Source organism: Nannospalax galili, unplaced genomic scaffold (assembly GCF_000622305.1).
Source record: "Nannospalax galili isolate Female #2095 unplaced genomic scaffold, S.galili_v1.0 scaffold184, whole genome shotgun sequence".
In the NCBI taxonomy this organism is placed as follows: domain Eukaryota; kingdom Metazoa; phylum Chordata; class Mammalia; order Rodentia; family Spalacidae; genus Nannospalax; species Nannospalax galili.
The window spans coordinates 58,669-84,337 of record NW_008351649.1 but is presented as its reverse complement, the minus strand read 5'-3'; the positions used below and the strand labels follow the sequence as shown (position 1 = coordinate 84,337).

Below are 25,669 nucleotides of genomic sequence, written 5' to 3'. Positions count from 1 at the left end.
ACTGTTTACATAAAGTTGTGAGTGTGAAAGGGTCTTTGTAAAAGTTGGAGTGAGGGTGAAATGCGGCTGTAAAAGCTGCGTGCGTGTGAACCTGGGAAGCAGAACCTGGGGAACCCATGAAAATTGCTCGCGCGTGGCGTATAGTGTATAGTCCGAACGAGTGATATGGAAGTTGGCGGGCTGCAAGGGGACACGAATGCAGAGGGTCCGGTGCACGGCCGGGTGGCCGTCCCGGTCCCATCCAACACTCCAGGCCGCGTCTGGCGGGGAGCTGGCTGGGCCTCGGTCCGCGCGGAGGGGGCTGGGGGCCGAGACAAAGGCGCAGCCGGCTGCGAGGCCAGCTCTAGAGAGCCCAGCTCGGGGCCAGGAGGCGGGGCCTGCACCTCGAGGGTGTGACGGGGCGGCCTAGAGGCGGGGCCTCATCTGGAGGGGCGGGGCCTGAAGCTCCAGGAGGCGGGGCATCGAGGGCGGAGCATGGATGAGGGGCGTGGCTTAGCGTCGGGGTGGGGCCTAGAGCTCAAGGAAGGGATGCCTCAGGGGAAGGCCGGCGGCATGGGGCCGGGTTTTGGCCCTGCGGGGGCGTGGCAGGAGGCGCGGGGGCGGGGTTTAGTTCTCTGGGTCGGGAGCCTCGGGGGCGGGGCGCGTGCTGCGGGGGCGTGGCAGGAGGCCCGGGGGCGGGACGTGCGCGGGAGGGCGGGGGCAGGGGGAGCGGGCCTCGCTGTCCCGAGGACTCGGCAGGACAGCAAGCGGGTGGCTGCGGGCGGCGCCGAGCGAGCCAGCGAGGGAGGACCGGCCATGGGGCGGCGGGCGGCGGGCGCGCTGCTGCTGGCACTGCTGCTGCATGGACCGCTGCTCTCGGTGAGTGTGCGTGGCGGAGGGCCGAGGGCTGGGGGCGCCCGCCCATGGGAGACTGCTCGGCTGGGACTCTGGCCCGGGACGGCCGCGCCCGCGCAGGACCGGAGGCAAGCACTGGCTGGAGCCAGCCTGAGGCGTGGGGCTGCCTCAGGGGACCCTGCGTGAGGTCAGGGTCGGGCCCTGTCTGCGTGGAAACCCGTGGGTCGCCGGGCCACGTTGCTGAGGCTCAGAGTCGGTCTGGGCATGGCCGGGCCTGCCATTCTTGGGGACAAGGCAAAGAAACTTCCAGCATTGTGGGAACTTGGCAGGGCAAGGGTACCCCCCCTTTCTTCTTCCAAGTTAGCAGAAGAAGCACTCAGTGGTGATGGGGACCCTGTCAATCCTCGTTGGAACATTACCATACTGTTTCCTGGGGGAGCTTGTAACCAGGCAAGCATTAAAAAAAAAGAAAGAAAGAAAAAAAAAGAAAAAAAACTTGGAACAAAACGGAGGTTTGCGTGGAACATCCCGGGCCCTGGAGTTCTCCAAGCCAGGAGCTGACTCTATCCATGTCTTGCATTGAGACCTGGAGTGAGCTGGTTAACCTCTCACAGGCAGTCCCCACGTGGGTAAAGGGAACTCAGAATACGAAGCCTCTGGGCAGTTTGGGCCTGGATGGAATGAGTGCTGAGTACAGCGCCTGTTATGAGTGGGCCCTAGAACATCTGAGTTTCTCCAGCATTCCTCTTCCCATGTCTCCACAGTGGGAGACTGTGTGCCTCTACAGGCCAACCCCTTGTTCTGAGCTCGCAAGAAGGGAACTCCTTCGTCAGGAATATCAAGGCCTAGAAGGCATTTGGCAGGAGAGGCTCCCAGTGACCTCAAGGAGGGCTGGGTGGAGTCGGTGGATCCGCTGAGGGTGGCAAATGAGGGTGGGGCACATCTGGGCCTTCGGTGGTAAGCCACAGAGCCCAGGTACTCCTAGACAGTCCCCATCTCTGCTCTCTGTTTTCAGAGCCAAGAGAGTGACTTTTCCTACTGGGCCAGTGTTTACCCAGTGACTGATTCTCTGTCCTTGCCTTGCTGGCTCTTTTTCACCTCTGCCCTCCTGAGTCACTCCTTTACCCCCCACCCAGACCTGACCCCTCACTGTTCCTGCCCCACCTACCCAACACCTCTCCTCCCTGCCTTCCACCTGAGCAGCCACCTTCCTTAATTTGTCTGGCCTTCCACCCTAACAGCCCTGCAGTTTTACACCCCAGTCCTCTGAGCCTGGACATCCCAGCTCGGACTTTTCCTTCCCTAAGGCAATGATCCAGACCTGGAAAGTCCTCTCAGCCCAGCTATCTTTTCTAACCGGCCCTCTGCCCCCTAATGAGGGGCACCCCTGGCACATGGGCTGCACAACGGCAGACAGGAGTAGTGGGTGGAATTGTTTGCTGAGGGACCAAGGAATTCCACTGAAATTCCCTGACTGCTGCCATTGCCCCATTCAGTGGTTCGTTCATTCACCAAAATCTTAATTGAGTGGCATTCCATGATAGTCACCCAGAGTCCCTGGGGCTCATTCATTGGGAAGATTCTTAACACAACTACTGTGTGCTGTGCACAGTCACACCGTGGTAGGGCTGGGGTGGTATGGGTGAGCTAGCTTTGGGATCATAGTCATGTGGAGGTCTTCACTGATCTCCCCACCAGGCTCAGCGTGGGGGCCTGGAAAGAGCTTGGCCTCAGGAGTCTTACAGACTCAGTTTGTATCCCAGCCTTAGTCTCCCCACACCTGTGAGATGAGGGAAGAAGCTGACTGTGCTTCAGTAAGATTATTTTCTAGCCAGGAGTCCCAGCAAGCCTTGCCCACAGCCCTGGATCTTTCCGCTAGGCAGAAGCAGGTGGGGGAGGGCGGGCTAAGCTGGGCCTTTGAGCCCAAGCCTCACTGGAGGCAGGAGACTGGAACAGTGGTCTGTGATTATGCGTGGGAGTAATTTGGGTTCTGAGGAGTGAGGAAGGGGCCTGGCCCTGCTGACTCAGGACCTGTCCTGGCCTGCTGACCCTTTTTTTCCCTACTGGGGCCTTGCCTCTTTCTTGGGCCCGGCCCTACCTGGAACAGGATTCTTGAGGGGCTGTAGTGATAATGAGGGTGTTTTCCGGACTGAGGAGGGAAGTGGCAGAGATACCTGTTTCCTGCCATTCCTTGCATTTCCTTAAAGGGGAGGCTGCTGGTGGGAGATGAGGAATTTCTCCTTCCTGGAATGACCTCAGCCCTCCCTTCCACGCAGCAGGCTACCCTGCCTCCCTCCTCTTCCCCCATAGGGACAGGACAGACTTGAGGGAGTGAGCTAGGCCTAGGCAGAGGCTGAATGGCCGAGATGTGGTCATCCAGTCCCAGACCTCCTCTTTCCCCCATCTCCTAGACTGAGCTTCAGGTGTCTGAGGAGTTGTCTGGGCCCTGCCTGGCTTGGCCTAGACCTGTTCTCAGGCTCAGTGCAGGCAAGTTAGGATCTGTGGGCTTGAGGCCCTGCCTGGGAAATGGTTGAAAAAAGATGGTCGAAGGTGACTAGGTGCAGGGTTTGGAAAATAGTGAGAGCAATGGTGGGGAGGGAGGTCATCAGGTGTCAGACCAGGGACAAGATACTGTGAGTGGCTTACATGTATTCAGTGTCTCTTGACTAAGGGACACCAAGTTTCACAGAAAACCCTAACTTTCTGTACCCCACCACCACCACCTCTCCTTACTGAGAATTAGATCCATGCATCTGGCTTCATGTGGCTGGCCCACAAGGCCCCAGTCCCCTGGGACTGCCTCTTACACTCCACTAGCTATACCAGGTTTTTGCTTTGCTTTAGTTTTTCCTCTCTGGTATTTTTTCTTTCTAAAAAAAAAAAAAAAAAATTCTTTGACAATTTCATATATGTATACAATGTATTTTGATCATTTCATTCCCCTATTACCCCGTACCCCCTGCTTTTGAGTATTTTTGAGACAGGGTCTCATGCATCCCAGGCTGGCCTCAAACTCCCTGTGTAGCTGGGAATGACCTCGATATCCTGATCCTTCTACCTCCCACATCCAAGTGCTGGGATTACAGGTATGAGCCAGGCATGCCACCATGCCTGGTGAAGTCTTTGTTTCTTGAAAATGGTAAACACACTCCTACCTCAGGGCCTTTGTGTTGGCTGTTCCCTCCATCTGGAACACTTGCCCTGAATCCATATCATCCTCTACCTCCCTTTATTCGGGTTCTGGCTACTCTGCCCTCTCCCTGCTCCTGCAGTGCTGAGAATTGAACCCAGGGCTTCTTACATGTTCCATGCTGAGCCACACCCTCAGTCACCATCTAACTAAACCTTTTGTTTATCCATCTCCTCTCCCAGTTTAAGCTCCAAGATAGCAGGACTTTATTTATTTATTTATTTGAGACAGGGTCTCACTATGTGGCCCTGGCTGGCCTGGAACTTGCTATATAGACCACGCTCACTTGAACTCATATAGAGATCTGCCTGCCTTTGGCTCCTCGGTGCTGGGATTAAAAACCTGTGCTGCCATGCCCAGTCTATAAAATTACATTTATTTGGGGCTGGTTCAGTGGTTAAGAGCACTGACTGCTCTTGCAGAGGACCCGGGTTTGATTTCCAGCACCCAGATGGCATTGTACAACACAGGTGCACTCACATACATGCAGGCAATACATTCATACACATAAAATAAAAATAAATTTTAACGATTACATTTATTTACCTATTTGTTTTCTGCGTGCGTGTGTGTGTGTGTGTGTGTGTGTGTGTGTGTGTGTGTGTATGTATGTATACGGGGTAGACAGCACAATTGAGGTCAGAGGACAGTTTTGGGGAGCCAGTCCTCTCCTTCCATCATGTGGGTCCTGGGGATCAAATTTAGGTTGTCAGGCTTGGCAGCAAGCACCCTTACCTGCTGAGCCATCTTACCTGCCGTCTCATCTGTTTGTTTTGTTTGTTTGTGTTGCTTGTTCTGTGTTTTATTCATTTCTTATCATGCTTGAATTTGTTTTGTGATTTTTTTTCATTATTAGTTAAATTTGTTCTTTGACAGTTTCATCAGGTATATAATCCATATGACCACTCTTGCCTCATTCTATTTCCTTTCCCTTACTGCCCCTTCTCCCCTTACCACCTTCCCTACAGGTCCATTTCTCACATTCATGCCTGTTCCTTTTGTTTTGTGACCCACTGAGTTTAGCCTGGGTGGTCTGTGTGACCGTGGGTTTGGATCTATCCATTGGAGCCTGGTAGACTCAGCAGTGGGTACACAGCTGAAGACAGTGATTCCCCCAAAAGTTCAACATTCTGTCCATGACTGAATGTTGTCAGGCCCAATCTTGTGCAGGCCCCATGCCTGTGACCATACTCATCTCTATGTTCACTGATACCTTTAGCATCCCATACATAGTAAGTGCTCAGTAAATATATTCTTTGAATGAATTAAGCTGTGAAGACTAGTGTAGTCCCCAGTGTCTGACCAAAGGAAACTGAGACTCGAGGGTTAGGAGACTTGCCAACAAGAGCCAAGTTTGAAGGTAAGCAAAGCTCTCCTGATGTTCTGTCCACTATCCCACCTGCCTACAGCCATAGTCAGATTTTTTTAAAACTATTTATCTATCTACCCATCATCTATCTATCTATCTATCTGTCTGTCTGTCTGTCTGTCTATCTATCTATCTATCTATCTATCTATCTATCTATCTATCTATCTATCTATTTAATTAGTCTGTGTGTATAGCCACGTATGTGCCATGGAGCATGTGTGGATGTCAGAGGATGCCTTGAAGGAGTTGGTTCTCCCACCATGTGGCTCTTGGGGATTGAACTCAGGTCATCAGGCTTGTCAGCAAGCACCTTTACCCACTGAGCCACCACACTGGTCCCACAATCAGATTTTGAAGAAATTTGTCACTGATGTCATTATCAGTAAGACCCCTGCCCCAGGTATCACAGGGGCTACCTTCAACAAGCGCAGTGGTGGCCTAGAATAGCGACAGGCTCAGGATGTCTGTGCCTCTGTGGAACTTCGGAAGAAGCTAGGAGTTGGCCTCTGGGGCAGTCATTTGTAGGTTTGTGAACTAATATCCTCATCAAATAGTCCCTAAAAGGGGAGGGGGTGTGCAAACCTCAGGACCTGGTCTGTGGGATATGAAGGGTCTCAGCTCTGATTGCTTTTCATGTTGGGGAGACACATGGCCTGGAGCTCAGCTGCCTTGCCTACAGGGAGCCTTTTCTGATTCCTCAGCTGCTCCCTGGGGTCCCAAGATTAGGGTGGGTCTGCAGAGGCCTGAGGGCTGCCTGACCTTGGGGTGAGAGCTGGGACTGGAAAGAGCTGCTCAAGATTAAAGATATGAGTGATGAATCAGAGGCAAGTTGGGAGGCCAGACCTCTGAGTTCTGGACCTCTTGAACTTCGGATGGAAGCTGCAGGCTCCCAGCCCTGGCTTGTTTCCCCTCTCCCTGTCCGGTTCCAGCTATGAGGGCTGGAGGAGGGGCCTGGAGTGGTTCTTCGCTCCCCAGCAGTGTCCCAAGGGTCTACTGAGCCCACTGGCCTTCTTACCCCTCTCCCTCTTGCTCCTGTCAGGAGCGCGGGGAGCGGGGGGAGGCTATGCTGAGGGGTCCTGACGCTGCTGAATAGCTGCCCCAGCTTAGGCCTTGGCCTCTCTGGCCCTGCCACCCCCTCCTCCCAGAGCCTGGAACTGGCTGACTGAAACCCAGAAGTATGTGTGGAACTCGCTTCGCGGGGTGGCGTCGGGCCTTGTCAATAGTGGCCTTGAGAGGGGAGTGGTTCGTGGTTGACTGGGGGGGTGGCTGGGCTGGGGGCACCATCATGAAAGCCCAGAGAACAAGGTGGTTCTTTGAAGCCTGGGAATGTGAGGCTTTCGAATCTTTGCCACCAGAATCCTGTTTCCCCTCCTTTCCATGGTGCCGCCTGCCAGGGCTGCAGGGATGGCACAGCATCCCTGGGGCTTATGGAGCATCCTGAGATGTCCTTAGGACCAGCTGCTAGTGCCCTACTTCCCTAGAGAATGGAGGAGGACTCTCTTGCTCTCTGGATTTTAGGGGATACCTGGAGCACAGAGGCTTGCAGTATGGGTCAGACTAGTGAGTGAGCCAGTGCTGTGTGCTGGTCAACTCTTAAACCACAGCTGCCAGCGGGCGCGTATCACACTTAAAATTCATTTAACAAATATTTATGAAGCATCTTCTCTGTACTTGACCCTGTTCTAGATGTTGAGGTTGCTGCAAAGTCAAATTCTTGCCCCTCTGTAACTTGTGTACAGTTCAGGAAGCCAGACAGTCATACACACCCAGAAGGGAAAGTAAAGCAGGGGAGGGGGTAGGGCATGAAGAGGTGGGGTGAGGAAAAGCTCTGATAACGTTTAGCACAGTAGAGTGAGGGTAGTGTGGGTATGAGGAAGTGAGGGTGCATGCCCTGCACATGTCCGGGGAAGGGTATTCCAGGCAGAGGGAACAGCTTGTGCGAAGCCTGGAGGTAGAAGTGTACCAGCATGTAGGGTATGTAGTGAGATGCAGGTGGAGGGCTGGCACAGGGATGGCACAGTCTTGGCTGGGGGAAAGATCTGGGATTTTGAAGGGTCCTCGTGTTTTATTTTTTTCTGTTTTGGGTTTTTTGTTGTTGTTGTTTTTTCCTTAAGTTCTGATATTTTAATAGGAGATTGGCTCTCTAGTTGCTCTGAGAGTCACGGGCAAAACCAAGGTCAGAGGTGACGGAGCTACTACCAGATCAATAGACGGGGAAGAAGTGTTTGACGCTCCAGTGCATCTTGAAGGTTGGGTGTGGGTGGGATAGAAAGAGGGGAGCCTGGGAAGGCTCCAGGGTCAGCTCCAGGGAGCTGTAGGAGAGGAAAATGAAGTGTGGTAGGTGGTGGAGGGGCGGCATGGGCCAGGGGGACTGAACCCATGCCAGGGAAGGTGGTCCCTGGGCTTCTCCAGGCATTGAATCTTTTCCTGCCCAACCTGGGGCCTCTACTGTCACCCTGAGGGGCTTACCAGTAGGTTCCTCAGAACCCACAGCCAAACCTGTGTATTTGTGCATGGAGAATGCATTTCTGACAGAAGCTCTTTGAAGGCAGGATACTGCTTTGTTGTTCCCCTGGGTGTGTGATAGAGACTGAGGAGTGAGCCCAGAGGAGTCTGTCTTTAAGGCCTTAGCTCATCCCTGATTGGCTGTGTGATCTCTCTCTGAACCTCAGATCAGTTTTAAAATAAGCAATGCCTTGTCTCATGGTTGGTTGTGGGATGATGTGAAATGTGGTAGATATCTGATAATCAGTGGCTGTTCTGTTAGTCTACCAGTATGGTATATGATGTAGGATTCCTAGTACCTGGTATGTCCCACCTTCCCTGTGGACCAGGAAGTGGGAGTGCCCCAGGCTTGATGAAGGGATGGCTCTCTCTGCTTTTCTTCTGTAGGCTTAGAGCCCCGTATACAACTGTGTCTAATCTGTCACTGCCCTCCTTTCTGCACTGAGGCCACAGCTGCAGGACAGAGTCCACCCTTCCACCCTGATTGCTCCTTCCTGGAGGGGGAGCACCCCAGGGTGTGGCCTGGGAAAGGCTGGGGCCTCTAGATGCATCCATCCTCTTCCCAGCTGTGTGCTGTTGGTAGGCTATGAGCAACAAGAGGTGTGGCCAAGTGGCTCCCATGGGTACAGAGAGGATGTTCAAGTATCTTGAGAGGAGTGATTGAGGGGGTGTCCTGGCACCCCATCCCAGCACTGTCCCTCCTTTTCAGGCTCAGCTTGGAAGAGACAAAACCTGGCCCAGAACTCTAGGCAAGGATGTAGCCCATCCCCCTTTGCCTGAACTGGAACACCATGGAGCTCTGAATTTGGCACCCATTGACTCTCAGAGTCTGGGGGATTAGGGGAAAGAGGGACATTGGGTGAGGTGATGTATAGAGCAGACAGACCCCTCTTGCCCACCAGGTGTTTCATTTTTAACACTTGACGACATCTTTCCCAGTTTCCTCCACTCCTGGTCGCTGGGGAAGGGGAGGCAGCCAGGGGCTGAGGAGGGGAGAACTTAGAAGAATGGCCTTGGGTGACCCCACAGATGCTTCTCCCAGGGCGAGGCTGGGAATTCCCAGCTGCCTCTGGCCCCTTCCCAGCCCACCTCTCCCAAGAAGGAGCCAGCCCAACCCCCACCTCCTGGTGGCCCCTCCCTACCGCTGACTCATCCCTCTCCTTGTTTGGCGGTTCTAGTTTTCAAATAGTTGGGAACTGGGATCATGCCTCTTGTTGGAGCCCTGGCTGGCCTGGATCTGTTGAGACTGTGGCCTTATAAATCCCAGCCCCAGTGGCCTCTGTCACCTTCACAGTTCATCTCTCTCCTCTGCCTTTCTGCCTCCCTGTGACCCCAGACCAGAGTAACAGAGACCCAGACTGAGAACAGACCAATCCCTTCTCTGCCTTGGGGCCCCCAGTCACCTAGGTCACCAGCCTGTGTTTAGTAGCACTCACACCTTCTGATAAAAGCCATCACCCTCAGGAGCCACCCTGGTACAGAGCCCTATTTCAAATATACAGTCCTCCCAGCTGGCTTTGGAGGTTGGCATTATCTCCATTTTTGCAGAGGAACATACTGAGACAGGCTGAGAGAGTGGCTGGTTGGTTCAGCATCCACCCAGTCCATATGCAGCACCCCTGGGAGTAGAGCCCAGGTTATCAGGCTCCAAAGCTATTCTTTCCTCAGTGGGTCCGGCCCAGTTGTTCTTGAAGAGAATCCTAGAGGGCTTCCTGGATCCAGAAGATGGACCTGTGTCCATCTTGGCAAATCATCTCAGCAAGGTACATTATCTGCCACATGGGCCCAGCTGGTTCCTGCTTCTCAGCCTGAGATACCTTTTCCTCTGGGCTTCCATCTCAACTCTGATAAGAAAGAGTTCCCTAGCCATTGGGACTGAACACCTTGTACTTTTCTCAGTCAGGTCCCAAGCTCTTCATGGGGCCTGTTGAGAGGAGTAGGTGGACCCTGCTCTGAGCCAGCTTGTGTGCCCTCAGTCCTGAGGGACTGGGTGATATACCAGATAGGTGCAGACACAAGTAGCCCAGTAGGGAAGTGGAATATACAGGTGAGTCCCAAACTATTCTAACAATCTTGGGCATCTGCCCACCATTAATTCATTCAGTTATTTCCCTAAAATTGCAGGAGGACCCACTGTGTGCAGGCATCATGCTAATCTTCCTATCTGCCACCTTGTTGGGAGTATATGGCTATTTCCCAGATGAGCAGTAACTCAGAAAACAGCTACTTGCCCAAGCTCTCAGAGCCAGGGCCAGGGGAAGGTGGATGCTAGAAGGAGTTGGAGGCTGGGTTCCTGCTATGCAGGAGCCTTAGGTCTGGGAGAGGCTGGACCTCTGAGCCCTCAGTACAGCCTAGTTCAGAGGCAATCAATAGTTGTCAGAGGAAGAAGAGACACACTTCCTAGAGGAAGCAGCCCCAAAAGTGGGGAGGGTATGGATGTGCTGGGGGAAGAGGAAGCATCAGGCAGAACTCTCAGCCCCCTCAGCCAGGATTCCATTGTCCCCACTCTGTCTGGTGTACAGGAGCCGGAAGGCCCTATCGCCTGCTGCTAGACTAGTTAGAACTGAGGAAAGAATGAGAGGAAGTCCCTGAGATAGCCGAGATGGCACGCACCACAAGTGCCCCCTCCAACTCCCCACACCTAGCCAGACCAGTAGGCAAGAGGTCGAGACCTGGACTCCACCTGGCCACAGCCCACACCCCACCCTCTTCCCTGAGCCGCTGTTTTCCTGTTCCCCAAATGGGCTGCTTCCTTGTTATTTGGTCCCTGGCCAAGGCTGAAGAAAGGGACTTTGAGCTTCTCCTAGGATTGGTGGTAGAATGTTCTTAGGTCCGGACCCTCTCCCCATTACCTCTGTCATATCCTCCTTTAATGCCGCTAGGCCCCAAGTGCCGAACCCTGAAACATGAATCTGAGACTGTTCTCTGTGTCCTTAGATCCCCTTGAATTTTTCCTGTGCTCCTATATGTCAATCCTGCAGTGATCTGTCCCTACCACCCTCCCACTATGTTCTGTGGGTCACTGGTACTCAGCAAACAGGGCGTTTGTTGGTATCTGGCAGCTGAGCATTAGACTAGGAGTCCCAGTGGCATATGGACGTCCCCATATGGGAATCAGGAAAGGCAGTTAGCTTCTCAGAATTAATTTTCCCCAGATTCAAAATGGGGAATTCAGCATTCATTCATTCATTCATTCATTCATTCATTAAGCATCCATGGAGCACCCTCCCCTGGAGGCTAGAGTATCTCAAGCAGGTTTCAACTTCCTTTTGCTGTCCACTTACTGCTGGCCTGTGTCCTTTTCCCCCTAGCCATGAGCTGATGGGAGGAGGGGGCCTAGGATTGACCAGGCAGGGGAGAAGACACTGTGAGTCTCAGTTGAGCTTGAAACTTAAAAAATCTCAGGGCATTTCTGTTTAGGATGATGGGAAGTGACCTGCAGAGCTCAGGTTGAGATTCTGCTGTGCTAGGCTGACTTAAATGAGGAAGGCCAGATATGGTGGTGCATGCCTATAATTCCAGTACTCTGGAGGCTGAGGCAGGAGGATCCCAGGGTATAGGCCAGTCTGGATTACATAGAGAGCCCTGTCTCAAAACCAAGAAAACACATGCCTATAATCCTAGCACCTGGGGTGGAGGTGGTAAGATTAAGGAGTTCAAGGTCATCCTCAGCTACAGAACAGTTGAAGGACAGCCTGGGCTCCATGAGACATTGTCTAAAGAAAGAGAAAGAAGGAAGGAGAAGGAGATGGGGAGAGGGAGGGAGGCAGGCAACTAGAGTCTCAGGCGCTTCCTTTTTCTCACAGCTCCTCCACCTTCTGTCTCACCTTTCCTAGATGGGGTAGGGAGATGGGGAGGCAGAGGTCAAGCCTGGAATTGACTTGTGGGAGTGCCAGGAAAGGGTTAATTGGGCCTTGTCTGGAGAGGGGACCAGGACACTGGGGCAGGAATGTGTGATAAGATCAAAGCTTGCTGCCTGCCTGGGCCTTACCTCCTTTTCACCTGAGCAGCTGGAGGGAATTCTCTGGGCTGGAGGGCCTGGCCTCCTCAGGGAGGGGTGAGGTCCCACCTTCCAGGCTTGCCACACTCCAGGGGGCCTAACTCTCACAGCTTCACACTGCTCTAAGGCCCCTCCTTTCTCTCCAGGCCAGGCTTACCTCTTGCCTTGGCAGGAGCTAGAAGCCCCAGGAACCACCTGTACTTGGCACCTAAGGTGTGGGAGCACGCTCTCTAATAGCACAGCCCTGTTCTGCCGCAGCTCTCTCACCTGTGGGGCGGTATTCTGAGCCCAGGATACTTAAACCAGGAACAGGACTCTACCCTAGGAGAAGTGGATCACACAATTCAGAAAAGAGCCCTGAGGACCCTTTATTTTAGGCTGTTATTCCCTCACTCCTCCAGTTCTTCAGGTAATACTTTAGGGTAGTGTGATGGGAAGCCAGATGGCCTTAAGTACCATCCTAGCGCTAACATGGTGTTGTGTGCTCTTGGGCTGGCAGATTAATCTCTCTGAGCCTCATTTGTCAGGTAGAAGTGGTAATATTGTTGCATTTTGGAGATTAGAGGTTATATATGTCACTGTAACCAGAACAGAGATTTCACAAACAGCAGGGACTGTTACTTTGTGATTTTTTTTTTTTGTCTCCCTTTAAGACTGCTCCTGATGCTGAGTCCTAAGTAAACTCAGAAGCTTCAACTTTATCTTGCATTCCTCTATTTTGGAAAGGCCTCAAGCCCCAGATCAATTCTCCTGGCCTAAAGATTTTTGTAACAAACGGGACTAATGCCCTCCATGTGGCTCACCTATCCTGGTGATGGATAGCAGGTAACCCTGAGTTAGTCAGCTAGTAGCCTAGTGCTCCAGGCCTCACAGGCCTAGCTATGTAACTGCAGGTCATCCCAGAGGAGGAGGCCCCTGAGGTTCACCTCATTTTTCTACCCAGCTCTGCCCTGGTTAATGATCACCCCAGGCTGTGGTAGAGAGCCCGCCCTCCCAGCTCCCTAACCAGTATGTCAGTGGCCTGGGTGTTCCCTACTTTTATATGGCAGTCCTAATCTGGGGCTCTGGGGTGGGGAGGGGGCTCTGAGTCAGCTTGTACTCCTGGGGATCTGGGGACTCTCTTAGGGCCATAACATCCTGGTGAAATGTGAACTACTAGACCAGCTATAGATGAATTCATGTGAGCAGACCCCCTTCTAGCACTGAAACCCCTACATGCCTTTCCTGAGGCCCACTCAGTACAGAGGAGCCCTTGTGAGAGGTAATGTGACCAGGACTTTGGGGTATTGAGACTTGGCTTCCAACCCCCACCTGCAAGTACTGGGCTTTATAACCTTGATCAAGTCCCCTTCCTTATCTCCAAGAAGGGAATGCTAACTCCTTCTCTGCAGGAGCCGGAAGTGTTTAGGTCATAATTGATAGCTGGGGGATGATAGCAATTATTCTATTACTGTTAGGAGTTTTGTGCTTAGGAGAAAGTAAAAGTTGAACCCTAGTCTTGGGTCATCAGGGTGACAGCCGCCCAAGCACAGGATCCCGAGGGCTTCGAGGTAGGAGAAGAAGTGGGGACATTGAAGGGACACACATGAAGAAGGCAAGTAGGAGTTGGGGTTGTGGCTTAGTAGAGTGCTTGCCATATATGCACAAAGTCCTGGGTTCCATTCCCAACACTGCATAAACCAGTGTGGTGGTGCATAGCTATAATCTTAACACTTGGGAGGTGAAGGCAGGAGGATCAGGAGTTCAAGATTGTCCTCAGCTATTTAGCAAGTTTGAGGCCAGCTTGGGTTATGTGAGTCTCTGTCTCAAAAAAAAAGAAAAAAAAGGGAGGGGGCAGATAAGAGTGGGCTGGAGTCCACCTCAGCCTGCTTGCTCCTGGACTGGGTTCCTTGGGGCAGGAGATGGTGGGAGAACTATTTATTCCAATGGCATTAGGGCATTTCCCCATCCTGGCAAGTGCTATTTTGAGAGCCCTGGGGAACAGGGGTGCTGGTTAAATTAGGTAATGTTGCTCCCAAAGGAATGTGTGAGGTGGCTGGTCATCAAGACTTCAGGGATGGCTCAAGGCAGGTCACTGTGGAAAATTCAACAGCAGTTTGAGTCTCTTTATAAGGCGATGGAGGGGAGCCTCCCTGAAACCACAGCTGAGGGATAGGGGCTATAGCCCTGGGCCTCTTTGGGCTGGCCAAGGGAGGAGTAGGGCTGAGGGCAGGGCTCTGGTGTCCACAGCTCCTTGCTTGTGGCTGCTGCCTGAGATGGGCGGGGCTTGGGTGGCGTGATGGCATGGGAAAGATGGATGGGCAGACTTGGCCTTGAATCTTGCTTCTCTGCCTCTTTATAGTCTTCTGTGCTCAGGCAGTCCACTGGCCCTCACTGTTCACAGTAATAAAAGAAGCTCTAACTCCTTAGGAGGATAGACTCAAAAGAACAGAAAACTTAGCGATCTTTATGGAGGGCTGGCTCTGTGCACAATGTAGTCTAAGTCCTTTGAGTCCTTGTGACTCCAGGGGAGGTCTGTGCAGCCTCAGGATGGGCCTCACCTGGGAACTCTTCAGCAAATGCAGTCATAGGCCCTGCCCAGACCCACCAGATCCAAGTCTGCACAAGGTTCCCAAGGTGCTTAGAGAAGTGCCACTTTGCTCACTGTCTTGTTTCATCTTAAAAAGGACCTGTGCTGTGGGAATTACTATCAACCTCACTAGATGCTGTAAAAACGGCACAGGAGAGAGGGCTATCACACTCTCCTTCATCCCCTCTCTGGGCTGGCCTAGGGTTTAGAGGGATGGGGAGTTAGATGGATGGGGTCTTGAAGACCAGAGCAGGGCTTAAGAGAGCCAAGGCTTGAGCAGCATCTAAGGCCATGGCATACTTTCCTCCATGCTCAGGCTTGGCACCTCCAGACACAGAAGTCTGCCAGAGTCACTTGCAGTGCGTACTCCTGTCCCAGGAAAGAGACTCACTAATGTCCACAGTGCCCTCCCTCATAGGTCATAAGGAAGAGAAGAAACACAAGAGAGGGGAGCCAGTCACTTTGTCTCCTTCCCCATCACTGCTATATCCAGTACTGAGCTCATTTAGCAGCAAATATTTGAGGCACAGCACAGCCACCATGTGCATAGTCTTGGATCCTGGGGTGCTATCCTGTTTCCCCTATTCTGTAACCCCCTTATCATACAGGAAACGAAACAAAACTGAGCATTACGTAGCATTCAGTACCTGACCAGCACTCTCTTTTAATTTTCTTTACTTTTTTTTTTGCAAAGAAACAGGGTCTCCCTGTAGCCCCGGCTGTCCTGGAACTTGCTATGGAGACCAGGCTGGCTTCTGTCTCACAGAGATCCACCTGCTTCTGCCTCCTGAGTGCTGGGATCAAAGATGTGGGTCACCATGCCTTGTTTTCCTTCCTTCCTTCCTTCCTTCCTTCCTTCCTTCCTTCCTTCCTTCCTCCCTTCCTTCCTTTTTCTTTTTTTTTGAGACAATCTCACTAAATAGCCCTGTCTGGTACTCCCTATGTAGACCAGGCTGGCCTTGAACTCACAGAGATCGTCCTCATCTGCCTCCCAAATGCTGGGATTGAAGATGTGCACCACCACATCCAGCCTGTGCTCTTTTTTCTTGATTTCTAGCCTCGGCCTGGGGATGTAGCTCAGTTAGTAGAGTGCTTACATTACCTAGCATGTTTGAGGCCCCGGGCTCAATCCCCAGCAGTGCATGAAGTCATATATAATGGTACAGGATTGCCATGCATTTAAAGTCAGTCTGGGGTACATAGAAAGGCACTGTCTTACTTTTTTATTTGTTTTCATTTTTTATTTATTATTTTTATTTTATGTGTATGTGTGTATTGCCTGCATGTACATAAGTGCACCCATGTCATGCAATGCGAGGCTGTTGGATCCCCTGGAACTGGAGTTATAGACAGTTGTTAGCTGCCATGTGGGTGCTGGGATGCGAACCCGGGACTTCTGCAAGAACAGTCAGCATTCTTAACCACTGAGACATCTCTCTAGCCCTTACTTTTTTAAAAAGCTACAAAGCAAACTATGTGTATGTATATATTTGGGCTAGAGAGATGACTCAGCTGGTAAGGGCGCTTGCTGCCAAGCCTGATGACCTGAATTCAATTTCTGGGACCCACATGGTAGAAGGAGAGAACCTATTCCTGCAAGTTATCTTCTAACCTCCGTAGGCCCCTCCCCATAGCGTACACACACACACACACACACACACACACACACACACACTCTAAATGTAATGGAAAAAAGGGATATATTCATCATACATATACATATATATGTATATGTTGATTGAAAAAATAACCCAACATTTGCCCCCAAGAAACTCTGGTCCCAAAGGAGAGCAACTGAAATGACTATAATTAGAACCGATTCTCTGGTGCTGTAAAGTAGAAATTAAGGCCTGCAGATATGTGAGGGAGAAAGGTGCCTTTGTCAGAGGTCTCAAAGTAGAAGCCGCAACTTAAGCTGGCTTTGGGTGACAAGAAGATTGGAGTAGGGGATGCAACACCCCATAAGGAGGGAACTGCATGTATAATAAAGGCCCTGTGTTCCTCAGAGCAGGTACCATCCTGGTCTGTGACCTACATGGGTTCCAGATCTGGGGTGGTACAGGGGAAAGCCTACTGTGTTCTTGTCAGGGAAGTGTCTCCATGTTCATCACAAAGACTTGGACCCACAACCAGCTGGAGTATTCCATTATTGTTCTGCCCTCTTTTCATGTAGAAAATCAAAGCCCTTTTATAAAATGGCTGTCAGAACTTCTGGTCTGTGTGTGATAACCCGTGTAGCTGGCAGACATGGGACCAAAAGCAAAGGGACTTGATGTCTTGATTAATGAGGTGGCCTTATCTCTCGCATGTACAATTTCCGTTAGTCTTGCCCAGCACCGACAATAACCCTGGGTGGGGAGCACTGGCAGGCACCCAGCCCACACTCTCCTGTCTGTTCAGAGGCTTACCAGCTGCACAGCTCTGACCTTGGGCAAACTTCAGTTTTCTCTTCTGTGGATGGAGACAGCGCTACCTCCAGGACTGGCCCAGGGTTTGGTGATGACTTAGTAGGCACTTGTCCACTGTGGTAGCCACTAGCCACATGAGACTATTTAAACATTGAAACTTAGTGAAGTAATTTTTTTTTTTTTTTTGATCTTTTTGAGACAGGGTCTCCCTGTAGCCCCAGCTGTCCTGGAACTCACTATGTAGACCAGGCTGGCCTTGAACTCACAGAGATCCATCTGCCTCTGCCTCCTGAGTGCTGGGATTAAAGGCGTGCGCCACCATGCCCGGCTTAGTGAAATAATTTTAAAACAAGATTTTTAAGTGAACAGTGTCTGGGTTACACTTGTCACATGACATTTCTCAGTAGTCTTATGTAGCAGGTGGCCCTTTACTGGATGTCACAGGTACAGGGCCCTCCCTGCCATCTTGATGGAAAACTGTCAGGCAGTGTTGGTGTGTACAGGAAAGCCCTGTCTATCCTCAGTTAGGAGCTGCTGGGCTCACAGCACTGACTATCATTTGAAACCACCCCTGGAGGCTTACTAGATTAACCTTCTCATGGAGCTGGGCCATCCTGCTGCCTTCACAGTAGCCAGGGTGAAGTCCCCTCATCCTCCCCTTGTGTATGTCACCTATAATGATAATGAATCCATGACTTGGCTTCATCCACCCCTCTTTGCCTCCCCACCACTCCCCTAGGCCTTGCCCTGCTGGTCTCCTGTGTTCAGCCACTGGCATCTGGACCCTCTGTTATTAGCCCCTAGATTCCCACTGCCCCTTTTCCAGTGTGTCCTGAACTCCCAGCAGAGAAGCCGGCTGCCTGGGCCCCTCAGTAGGGTAGAGATGATGGTTTGTTGTGACAGGGTCAGTGGGTAGTTTTCCCACTCCAGCTCGCCTGGATCTGGACACCAAGCATGCTGTTTGCACTTGGCTGGGTCTCCTATTGGCCCAGTACCCATGAGGGCTAGTCATCTCTGGCATCCTGGTCTTGGGTCTCTGCCTGCTCAGGAAGGAGCATGGGGGAACTATGTCTGGGATGGGTCCTAGGACTGAGAGGCGTGGCTGCCACCTGTGGCTGAATCCTGAGTGTCAAGTGGGGGGCAAGGCCCACGCAGGCATAGGCAGGGTGTTCACTCTTAAGAAGCAGGCTGAAGGCCACCCTGGGCTGTTCAAGTGAGTGAGTTTCTATCCTACACCCACAACCGTCAGCGGGAACTTCAGATCTAGGGAACCAGAAAAGCCACGGTCACTGTCCAGCTCCATCATCATTTCTCCCTTCTTTTGGCTCCTCTATCCCCTAGGAGGTAAAAGAACCAGGCAGGTCCCTGAGCTGGAAGAACATGAGGCAGGACATGGAGAGGAAACTTGTCAGAGTTTTGGGCTGGCCTGCTCTGGAAACAGAACTCTGACTCTGGTGCCTTCTGGGCTTTTCTCCCACTGGGTGTCCATGTTGTTGTCGTTCCCCCCCACCACCACCACTAGAGCTCTAAGGACAGTTGGCTAAGAAGAAGGAATGATCCTAGTCCCTCCATGCCTTTAGGCAAGCCTCAACCTACTTCATCTGGGGAATAGAGTAAGAACACCCTGCTCCCAGGGCAATTATGACACTTAGATAACATGCCTCCTGGCACTTTTCAGAACATTCTTAGGATTCTCCTGCCTCAGGGCTGATGGATATAGCTGCTGTTTTACCATACTGTTCCTCATTAGGAGCACCTGACCATTCCTTCACTCCTGTAAGCCTCCCTTATGGTTAGCTGGCTGTGCCCAGCCACGCCCTGCCCCCTCCCCATGCTGTGTTTCTTCTTAACACTCTCAACAATTGACATACACATTTTAGAGTATTAATTCATGGTCTCTAGCTCAGCTAGTGTCAGTTCCCTAAGGGCTGAGCCCCATGCTGTCCTACCTCCCTGAGCCCATAGTCACGCCTTCTGTTTCCCTTTGCTGTCCTGTCCCAATGGCCCGAGTGCCAGGCCCTGTATGATTGAGCACAGCTCTAATAATTAAACAGGGACCCCACCAGGGGCTCTTATCACCGCTGTATCAGGTGCAGAGTCGGAGGGGCTGCAGTCACTTCCTCGCTGTCGTTCACCTGTCAAGTGGCAAAACCAAGCTGCCTTGCTAGTTAGTCTAACCCCAGAACTCACCCTGTGCTGCCCTGTGTTTTAGGTTAACAAATCAGAGTCTTCACTCCAACTGGAGGCTCAGGATCCATTTTTATTTATTTCTATTTTATGTGTATAAGTGTTTTGCCTGCTTATATGTATGTGTACCTGCAGTGCCCACAGAAGGCAAGCAGAGGGTGTTGCATCTCTTGGAACTGAAGTTATAGGCAGTGATTAACTGCCATGTGGGTGCTGGGAATCAAACCCAGGTCCTCTGCAAGAGCAGCCAGTGCTCCTAACTGCTGAATCATCTCTCCAGTCCTCAGAATCCTCTTGTAGTAGAACTGCATGGACTAGGTTTAGGAGTTCAGTTCCTGGGATCTCCCTTCTAGCTTTATCTACCTCCCCTGGAATTAGTCAGTTATAGCAGACTCACTGCCTCAGAAAAACAGATGCTCCTTAGAGACCAGTGGCTAACCCAAGGCTTCAGGGCTGGGGCAGGGAGTAGAGGATAGGCCTAGGCCCCCAGTGTCCCTGGGCTGTCTAGGCATGCATGGACGGGATGTTCCCCCAGGCAGCAGACATTCCTGGTTGGAGGTGACAGGCAGCAGAGAGATTTACCATTTCCGGTAACCCGAGTCCCTGGTGTGGAATGGCTTGGAGCTCTCCCTGCCAAGGACAGGCACCCCTTCCTTGCCAGCCCTTCCTGTTCTTTTTTCTGGATCTGCCCCTCTGGGGCCGAGGACATGATAGAGGGATCATATGTAGTCCCAGGAACCTGGGCCTTAGGCCCCTATTAGTCCCCTGCTCCCCAAGCAAAGACCTCATTACTGCCACACTCCCAGGCCCTCATCTGCTTGGTCCCTTATCCAGGCCTTGGGGAGTCCCTGTCCCCAAGAAAGATAGGCGTGACTAGGGAAAGCCATAGGTCCTGTGTTAGCAGCCAAGAAGCCTAGGTCCTGAGTCGGCCTCCCCCACCATGTCCCTGCAGACTCTTCCTCTCTAGAGCTGTGTCTTCCCTGTGTTCTAAATGCATGACAGAAACATCCAGCTTTGCCCTGCACAGGGTTGGGAGGTGTGAAAATTAGGCTCAAATGTAAAGTCCCCAGCAGCCAGCAGTGTTGAGCAAGGATTTGAACTCAGGCCCTCCAACCTTGACTGATCATCCTTGACCTGTTTTCTTCCCCTTCTTGGGCCTCCGTTTTTCCTTCTGATAAGTGAGTGTATTGGGTCAGGTAATCCTTTCTAGCCCCGGTAGCCCAGGATCCAGGAATGTGTTGGAATCTTCTGCAGCCATTTCTCTTGAGTCTGACTGAGCCTGTGAGGGGACAGAGCAGGAACTGTTCTCCCTGGCAATTCTGGATAGCTCACTCCTTGTGGTGGGGTCTAGAAAGAAGAGTGGGAAATAAGGAAGGGAAGAGGTGACATATCCACTAAGTGCCAGACACAAACATTTAGATGGTTCTATTGAATCCTCACAGCAGGATTGTGACGTCATTTTTATTCCCATTTTCCAATGAGAAACAGGCTTAGAGAGATCAAGTGATCTGCCCAGGTTAGTATTCAGTGTCCAGTGGTAGAAGGTGGCATGTGGCTAACGTACCCTTCCTAGGATGGCTTTGGCTTATTAGTAGAGCATGGTTAATGCACTAGTCTTTTCCTAGAAGTATTAACATGCTGCAGTAATATGAATACCTCTGCATCCAAACTACATCTCCCAGGCTGCCTCTGAAACCGGAAATAGCCCACAAAGTCTTTGTTCTATGATTTCTTTGAGTTTTTGCCTGGAAAATACGGTTAACGGTAATTATGGGTGTGTAAGAGTTCAGAGGAGAGAGGTGTGTGGGTTGGAGCCAGCTGCTAGTGGAAGGCTGAGAGAGACCTGTGGTAGGCCAAGTTTATAGCCTCTAAGAAAGCCCCCCAAAGGGCTTGCAAGAGAGGCTGTGGGCAGAAAATGCCAGTAGGCCCCAGCCCAAGTTCCACCCCTGGATCTTTGCTTCAGCCTTCTACTCTCACTCAACCAGGCTCTCTGGGAACTGGGTGAAGGGCTCGGGGTGGATGCTGTAGTGAGCCTGGCGTCCTGGCCAGTGAGCCTAGCTAGGCCCCTGGGACTTGGGTAGTGGCTGCTGAGGACTGAGATAACCCCAGCCAGTTAGCGCCATCTCTCTTCTGCCTGCTGTGGGGCCCTTGGCCCAGAGGCCCCAGCAGCTGTCAGTGGGCAAGGGTGACAGAGGAGGGCCAGAGGTGACTTCCCAGACTGCCCTTCTCTCTCAGCTGGGGCTGAGCCCAGCACTGTCACCAGCTGCTGTGAGCAGCTGCTGCGCTTTGCTCCTGAGCCCTTATTGGGCACCCTCTTCCTCCCAGTCTGCTTCCCACCATTTTTCCCAGCACTGCCTCTGGGAGACATTGGGGTGTATAGAGGGACCTGGCCACATCCTTTAATTCCTTTGATCCCACTAAAGATCAGAGGCCAAAGATGAATGTCCTGTTTTATACAAGAGAAAACACATTCAGAAAATCCCAGTGACTTGCTGAAAGTCATGCAGCAACTTTGTGGTTAACCTCTGCCTCTTGGACCCCAGCTCAGTGTCCTGCTCCTGTCTTTAATGTGCACTCATGCAGGATGACAGAAACTTCACAGTCCAATTCCCAGTTTGACCACTGAGTACTTTTAAGGCCTCGGGAAACCTCGTCAACCATTTGGAATGAACTTTCGTCTTCTTGTTTCTAAAATATAATAATAATAATAGTAGCCTCTTGGGATTGTTGAGCCAATAAATGAAATAATGAGCACAGACTCACCATGCTCGCAGTGGGAACAGGCAGCGTTGTCATTATGGAATAGTAACCACCTTTGCATGCTATAGGGGTTCCAGACACATCCTACAAATATTTGTATCCATCAGTAAATATTTGGCGCCTACTGTGTGCCAGGTGCTGGAGAAGGAGCAGCGACAAAATAGACAAGTTTCTCCCACACACTGTTTACGTTTACGCCCTGCAGTGGCTTGAAAGACATGGCTTCATGTTAACCACAGATGCGTCCGCTGTGCTCTGCACATGCGGGTATTGTTATCCACAAGCTGCAGTGCCACAAGCCCCTGAGTGCTAGGACCCAGAGATCATGGGTGGCCTGGGGTACCTGCTCTATGGAGGTTCTAGTGCTTGCTGCTGTTGAGCTCAGCCTAGAGAGTTTGGGAATAGTAGGGGACGCAATCATCATGGTCTGGGTGGTGACAATTTCAGGAAGGTCTTGCAGAGGGCAAGGCCTCTTGTTCCCCTGGGAAGAGGCCTAGCCAAAACTTTAAATACACCACACCACCCAGAATAGCCCCCATTGTCTTGGCCTGCAGCTGAGAGAGCCTTTGTGGGTCCTGAGGAAGGCTGGGCCTAGAGGTGGGGAGCAGGAGGACCGGGGCGTTTCCCTATATGGTAGGATGATGGTTCTGTGTTTCTGCGAAGACTTTTCCATTTGGCTTCTGCAGGAAGGCCTGGGAAGGGCAGGGCAACAGTGTGGGTGGTGTACTGCATGAGCAACGTGCCACTAAAGGGGGATCCACTAAGTAGGGGCAGGGCAATAGTGTGAGTTGTGCACCGCGTGAGCAACGTGCCACTAAAGGGGGAGTCAGTAAGTAGGGGACTCCCAGGGAGGCCTGCGTGCCTGGGGAAAAGATTCCCCTTTGTGCACCAGGGATGTGTGCATTGGCCTGCAGGGTCCTCCTGTGGGCAGGCCTAGCCTGGCCCTCTGCCCAGGGCTTCTGGCACCCTTGCATGCTCTGGCTATTTTGAGCACTGGTTACATTTGGGCTTGGTAGTGCTGGGAGATCCTGCACAGACCAAGGATGAAGTGGTGAGGTGGAGGGGCACTCCCTTGACTCTGTCCCTGCCTCCCTGATTCCTGTGGCCTCTGTCTCTGGCCTCAGCTTCAAAGGGTCACAGTCAGGGGACTGTGAGAAGATGCCAGCCCCACAAACAAGGCAGAGAAGGGTGCCAGACCAGCCTCATCCCTCAGGACACTACATCAGGAATACCTGTGTTTCTTCTTAGCAAGGGATGTGGATTCAGGGACAGGTCTGGTTTCTTTCTTCTCATTATCCACTGGAGCCTCATAAAGATGTGCACTGCTTTCTGGCCAGCCTTGTCTCCGCAGGCTTGTCTGTCTGCCCACGCCTGGGTTTCTCACATATATTTAGCTCATTTTCTCTTGCTATTGTGCATTCATCTTACAAGCTGCCTACAGTCTTTTTGGAGCAGGCCGGGTGGAGAGACATAAATGATTATGGTGTGATGGTAGTGATGACCCCAGCCTGGCTCCTATGGCTTTGGTTCGTCCTTGTCATCCCCTCTCTATAACCCACCCACTTTCACTGGGAGGAGTCACAACCTGAGATTTTAGAATCCTAACATTTGTGTCAGGGTTTCAGTATGCTAAGATGGCAAAGCCAGAAGGAACCTTTGAGCCCAATGAAGCTGAAAGCTTCTAGACTTACCAAGCAGGGAAACGCTAGGACATGGCATTTACTGTGCACTAGTGCTGTTTGCATCACATGATTTTACTTGATTTCACAATAACCCTGTGTGGTAGGCATTCTTACAGTTGTCCCTTAGTGTCTGTGGGGGATGGATACCAAACTCTGAGGATGCTCAGGCCTCTTCCATACAATATCATGATAACTACATGGAATCTACACACATCCCCCTGTATACTTAACTCTATTTTCTTTCTTTTTTATTTGAGACAGGATCTCCCTATAGCCCTGGAACTCACTGTGTAGACCAGGCTGGCCTTGAACTCACAGAGATCCAACTGCCTCTGCATCCCAAGTACTGGGATTAAAGGCATGTGCCACCACCACCCCCGGCTTTAACTCTGTTTTTATGTTTATATTTATGTGTGTGTAAGCACACCACGTGTATGTGGATGCCCTTGAAAGCCAGAAGAGGTCATCGAATTCCCTGGAGCTGGAGCTACAGGGAGTTGTGAGCTGCTGGATGTGGGTACTGGGAACTGAACTTGGGTCCACTGCAAGAGCAGCAAGTGCTCTTAACTGCTGAGACATCTCTCCAGCTCCTTATTATATTTATATTTTGTATTATTACTATTTGTTTGTTTGTTTGAGACAGAGGTTACCGTAGCCCCATCTGACTTGGAACTTGCTATGTAGACCAAGCAGGCCTCAATCTTGCTGAGATCCACCTGCCTCTGCCTCCTGAGCATTGGGATTATAGGCATGAGCCACCACACTCACCTAAAAGATTTATTTTTATTTATGTATATGTGTGTGGGGAAGTGTGGGTGTAGGTGTGTGCACCTGAATGCAAATGTCCTACAAGACCAGAAGAGAGTGTCAGAGCCCCTAGAATTACAGGTAGTTTTGAGCTGCCTGGTGTGAGTGCTGGGAACTGAACTCAGGTCCTCTGTAAGAGCAGTATATCTCTCTAGGCCTATTTTATTTATTTTTGAGTTATAGCCTTTAGCCTAGGCTGGCCTGGAATTCAATATATAGCTGAGAATGACCTTGAACTCTGATCTTCCTGTCTCTATCTCCCAAGGCAAGTTACAGACATGCACCACCAAGGTCTGTTTATGTGGTGCTGGAGATGGAACCCAGGGCTTGGTGCCTGCTAGGCAAGCACTCTGCCAACTGAGCCACATTCCCAGCTGCCATCTTCCCATATACTTGAGATAATCTCTATAGAACATATAAACTGTGCAAATTGTTGTTACACTGTGTTGTTTAAGGAACGACAGGGAAAACCATATTCAGTACAAACACAATTTGTTTCTGAATACTTTTGGTCATATTTTCAGTCTGTGGTTGATTGAGTTCACAGATGTGGATCCCCCCAGGTGTGGAGGGATGACTGGACCGTGAATTCTCACATACTCTTCATGGTTGGGGAAACAGAGGCACATAGAGGTAAAGTGACTTGCTTGGGCCTCACAGCTGAACCAGAAGGTCAGAAAATAAAATAGAAAAGGGGGGACTTGTTTCAGTTGAAGTATGTATTTGGGAGAGGAGATGCAAACTCTGCCTATGTCTCTCCTTCTTTCTAGAAGTGCCCCAGGCTGTTGAGAACAGATTAGATATATTCCTTTGACCTAAGCCCACTTCACTGTCTGACAGAGGTGGGGTCTGAGGTCCAGGGAAGGGAGGGAACTAGCCTGAAAGAAAGGGGGCTGAGAGCCTATTCTCAGGCCCTCCTGACCCATGCTGCCCCACCCCTGCATGTACCCCAGGCTCTAGCTGGCCTGGGTCCCATGTTCCTGCTCAGCAGCTGGGCTTAGTTCCTCCTCTGGGAATATAGGCAATCCCAGTCCTTCAGGATGGTCCTAATGGACCCAGAGTGGCTAAGATCTGGCCCATTGTCTCTGTCTTCTCCAGTAGAACTCGGCAGAAGTCACCTGAGAAGAGAACTTCTCTTGCCTCCCACTGTCCTGTCACCTGGCTTGCTTTTCCTCTGTCCCATGGGACCTTGTGGCTTCTAAGGCCCTTTCAAAGCCCCTTGGGTGTAGTAAACAAGGAATAGCAAATCTTGTGTCTACAGCCTTCCTTCAGGTTAGCTGAGGGGGAAGGTGGTGCATTGAGTAGGTGTACTCTAAGTATATTCATAGGGAACTTCTGCCCTATGTGCTTTGGAGGAT

At 51.4% G+C, this 25,669-nt stretch overlaps 1 protein-coding gene across 1 annotated transcript in view; it reads left to right on the top strand.

The window, feature by feature from the left end:
• Positions 1-474: 474 nt before the first annotated feature.
• The window catches only part of Hspg2 (heparan sulfate proteoglycan 2), a gene marked incomplete at its 3' end in the record, with an annotated part of 83,857 nt that continues 58,662 nt past the window's right edge, over positions 475-25,669 (top strand). The window contains exon 1 of the mRNA XM_017802049.1: positions 475-858. Coding sequence (XP_017657538.1) covers positions 475-858 — 384 coding nt within the window. The remainder of the gene's footprint in view (positions 859-25,669) is intronic.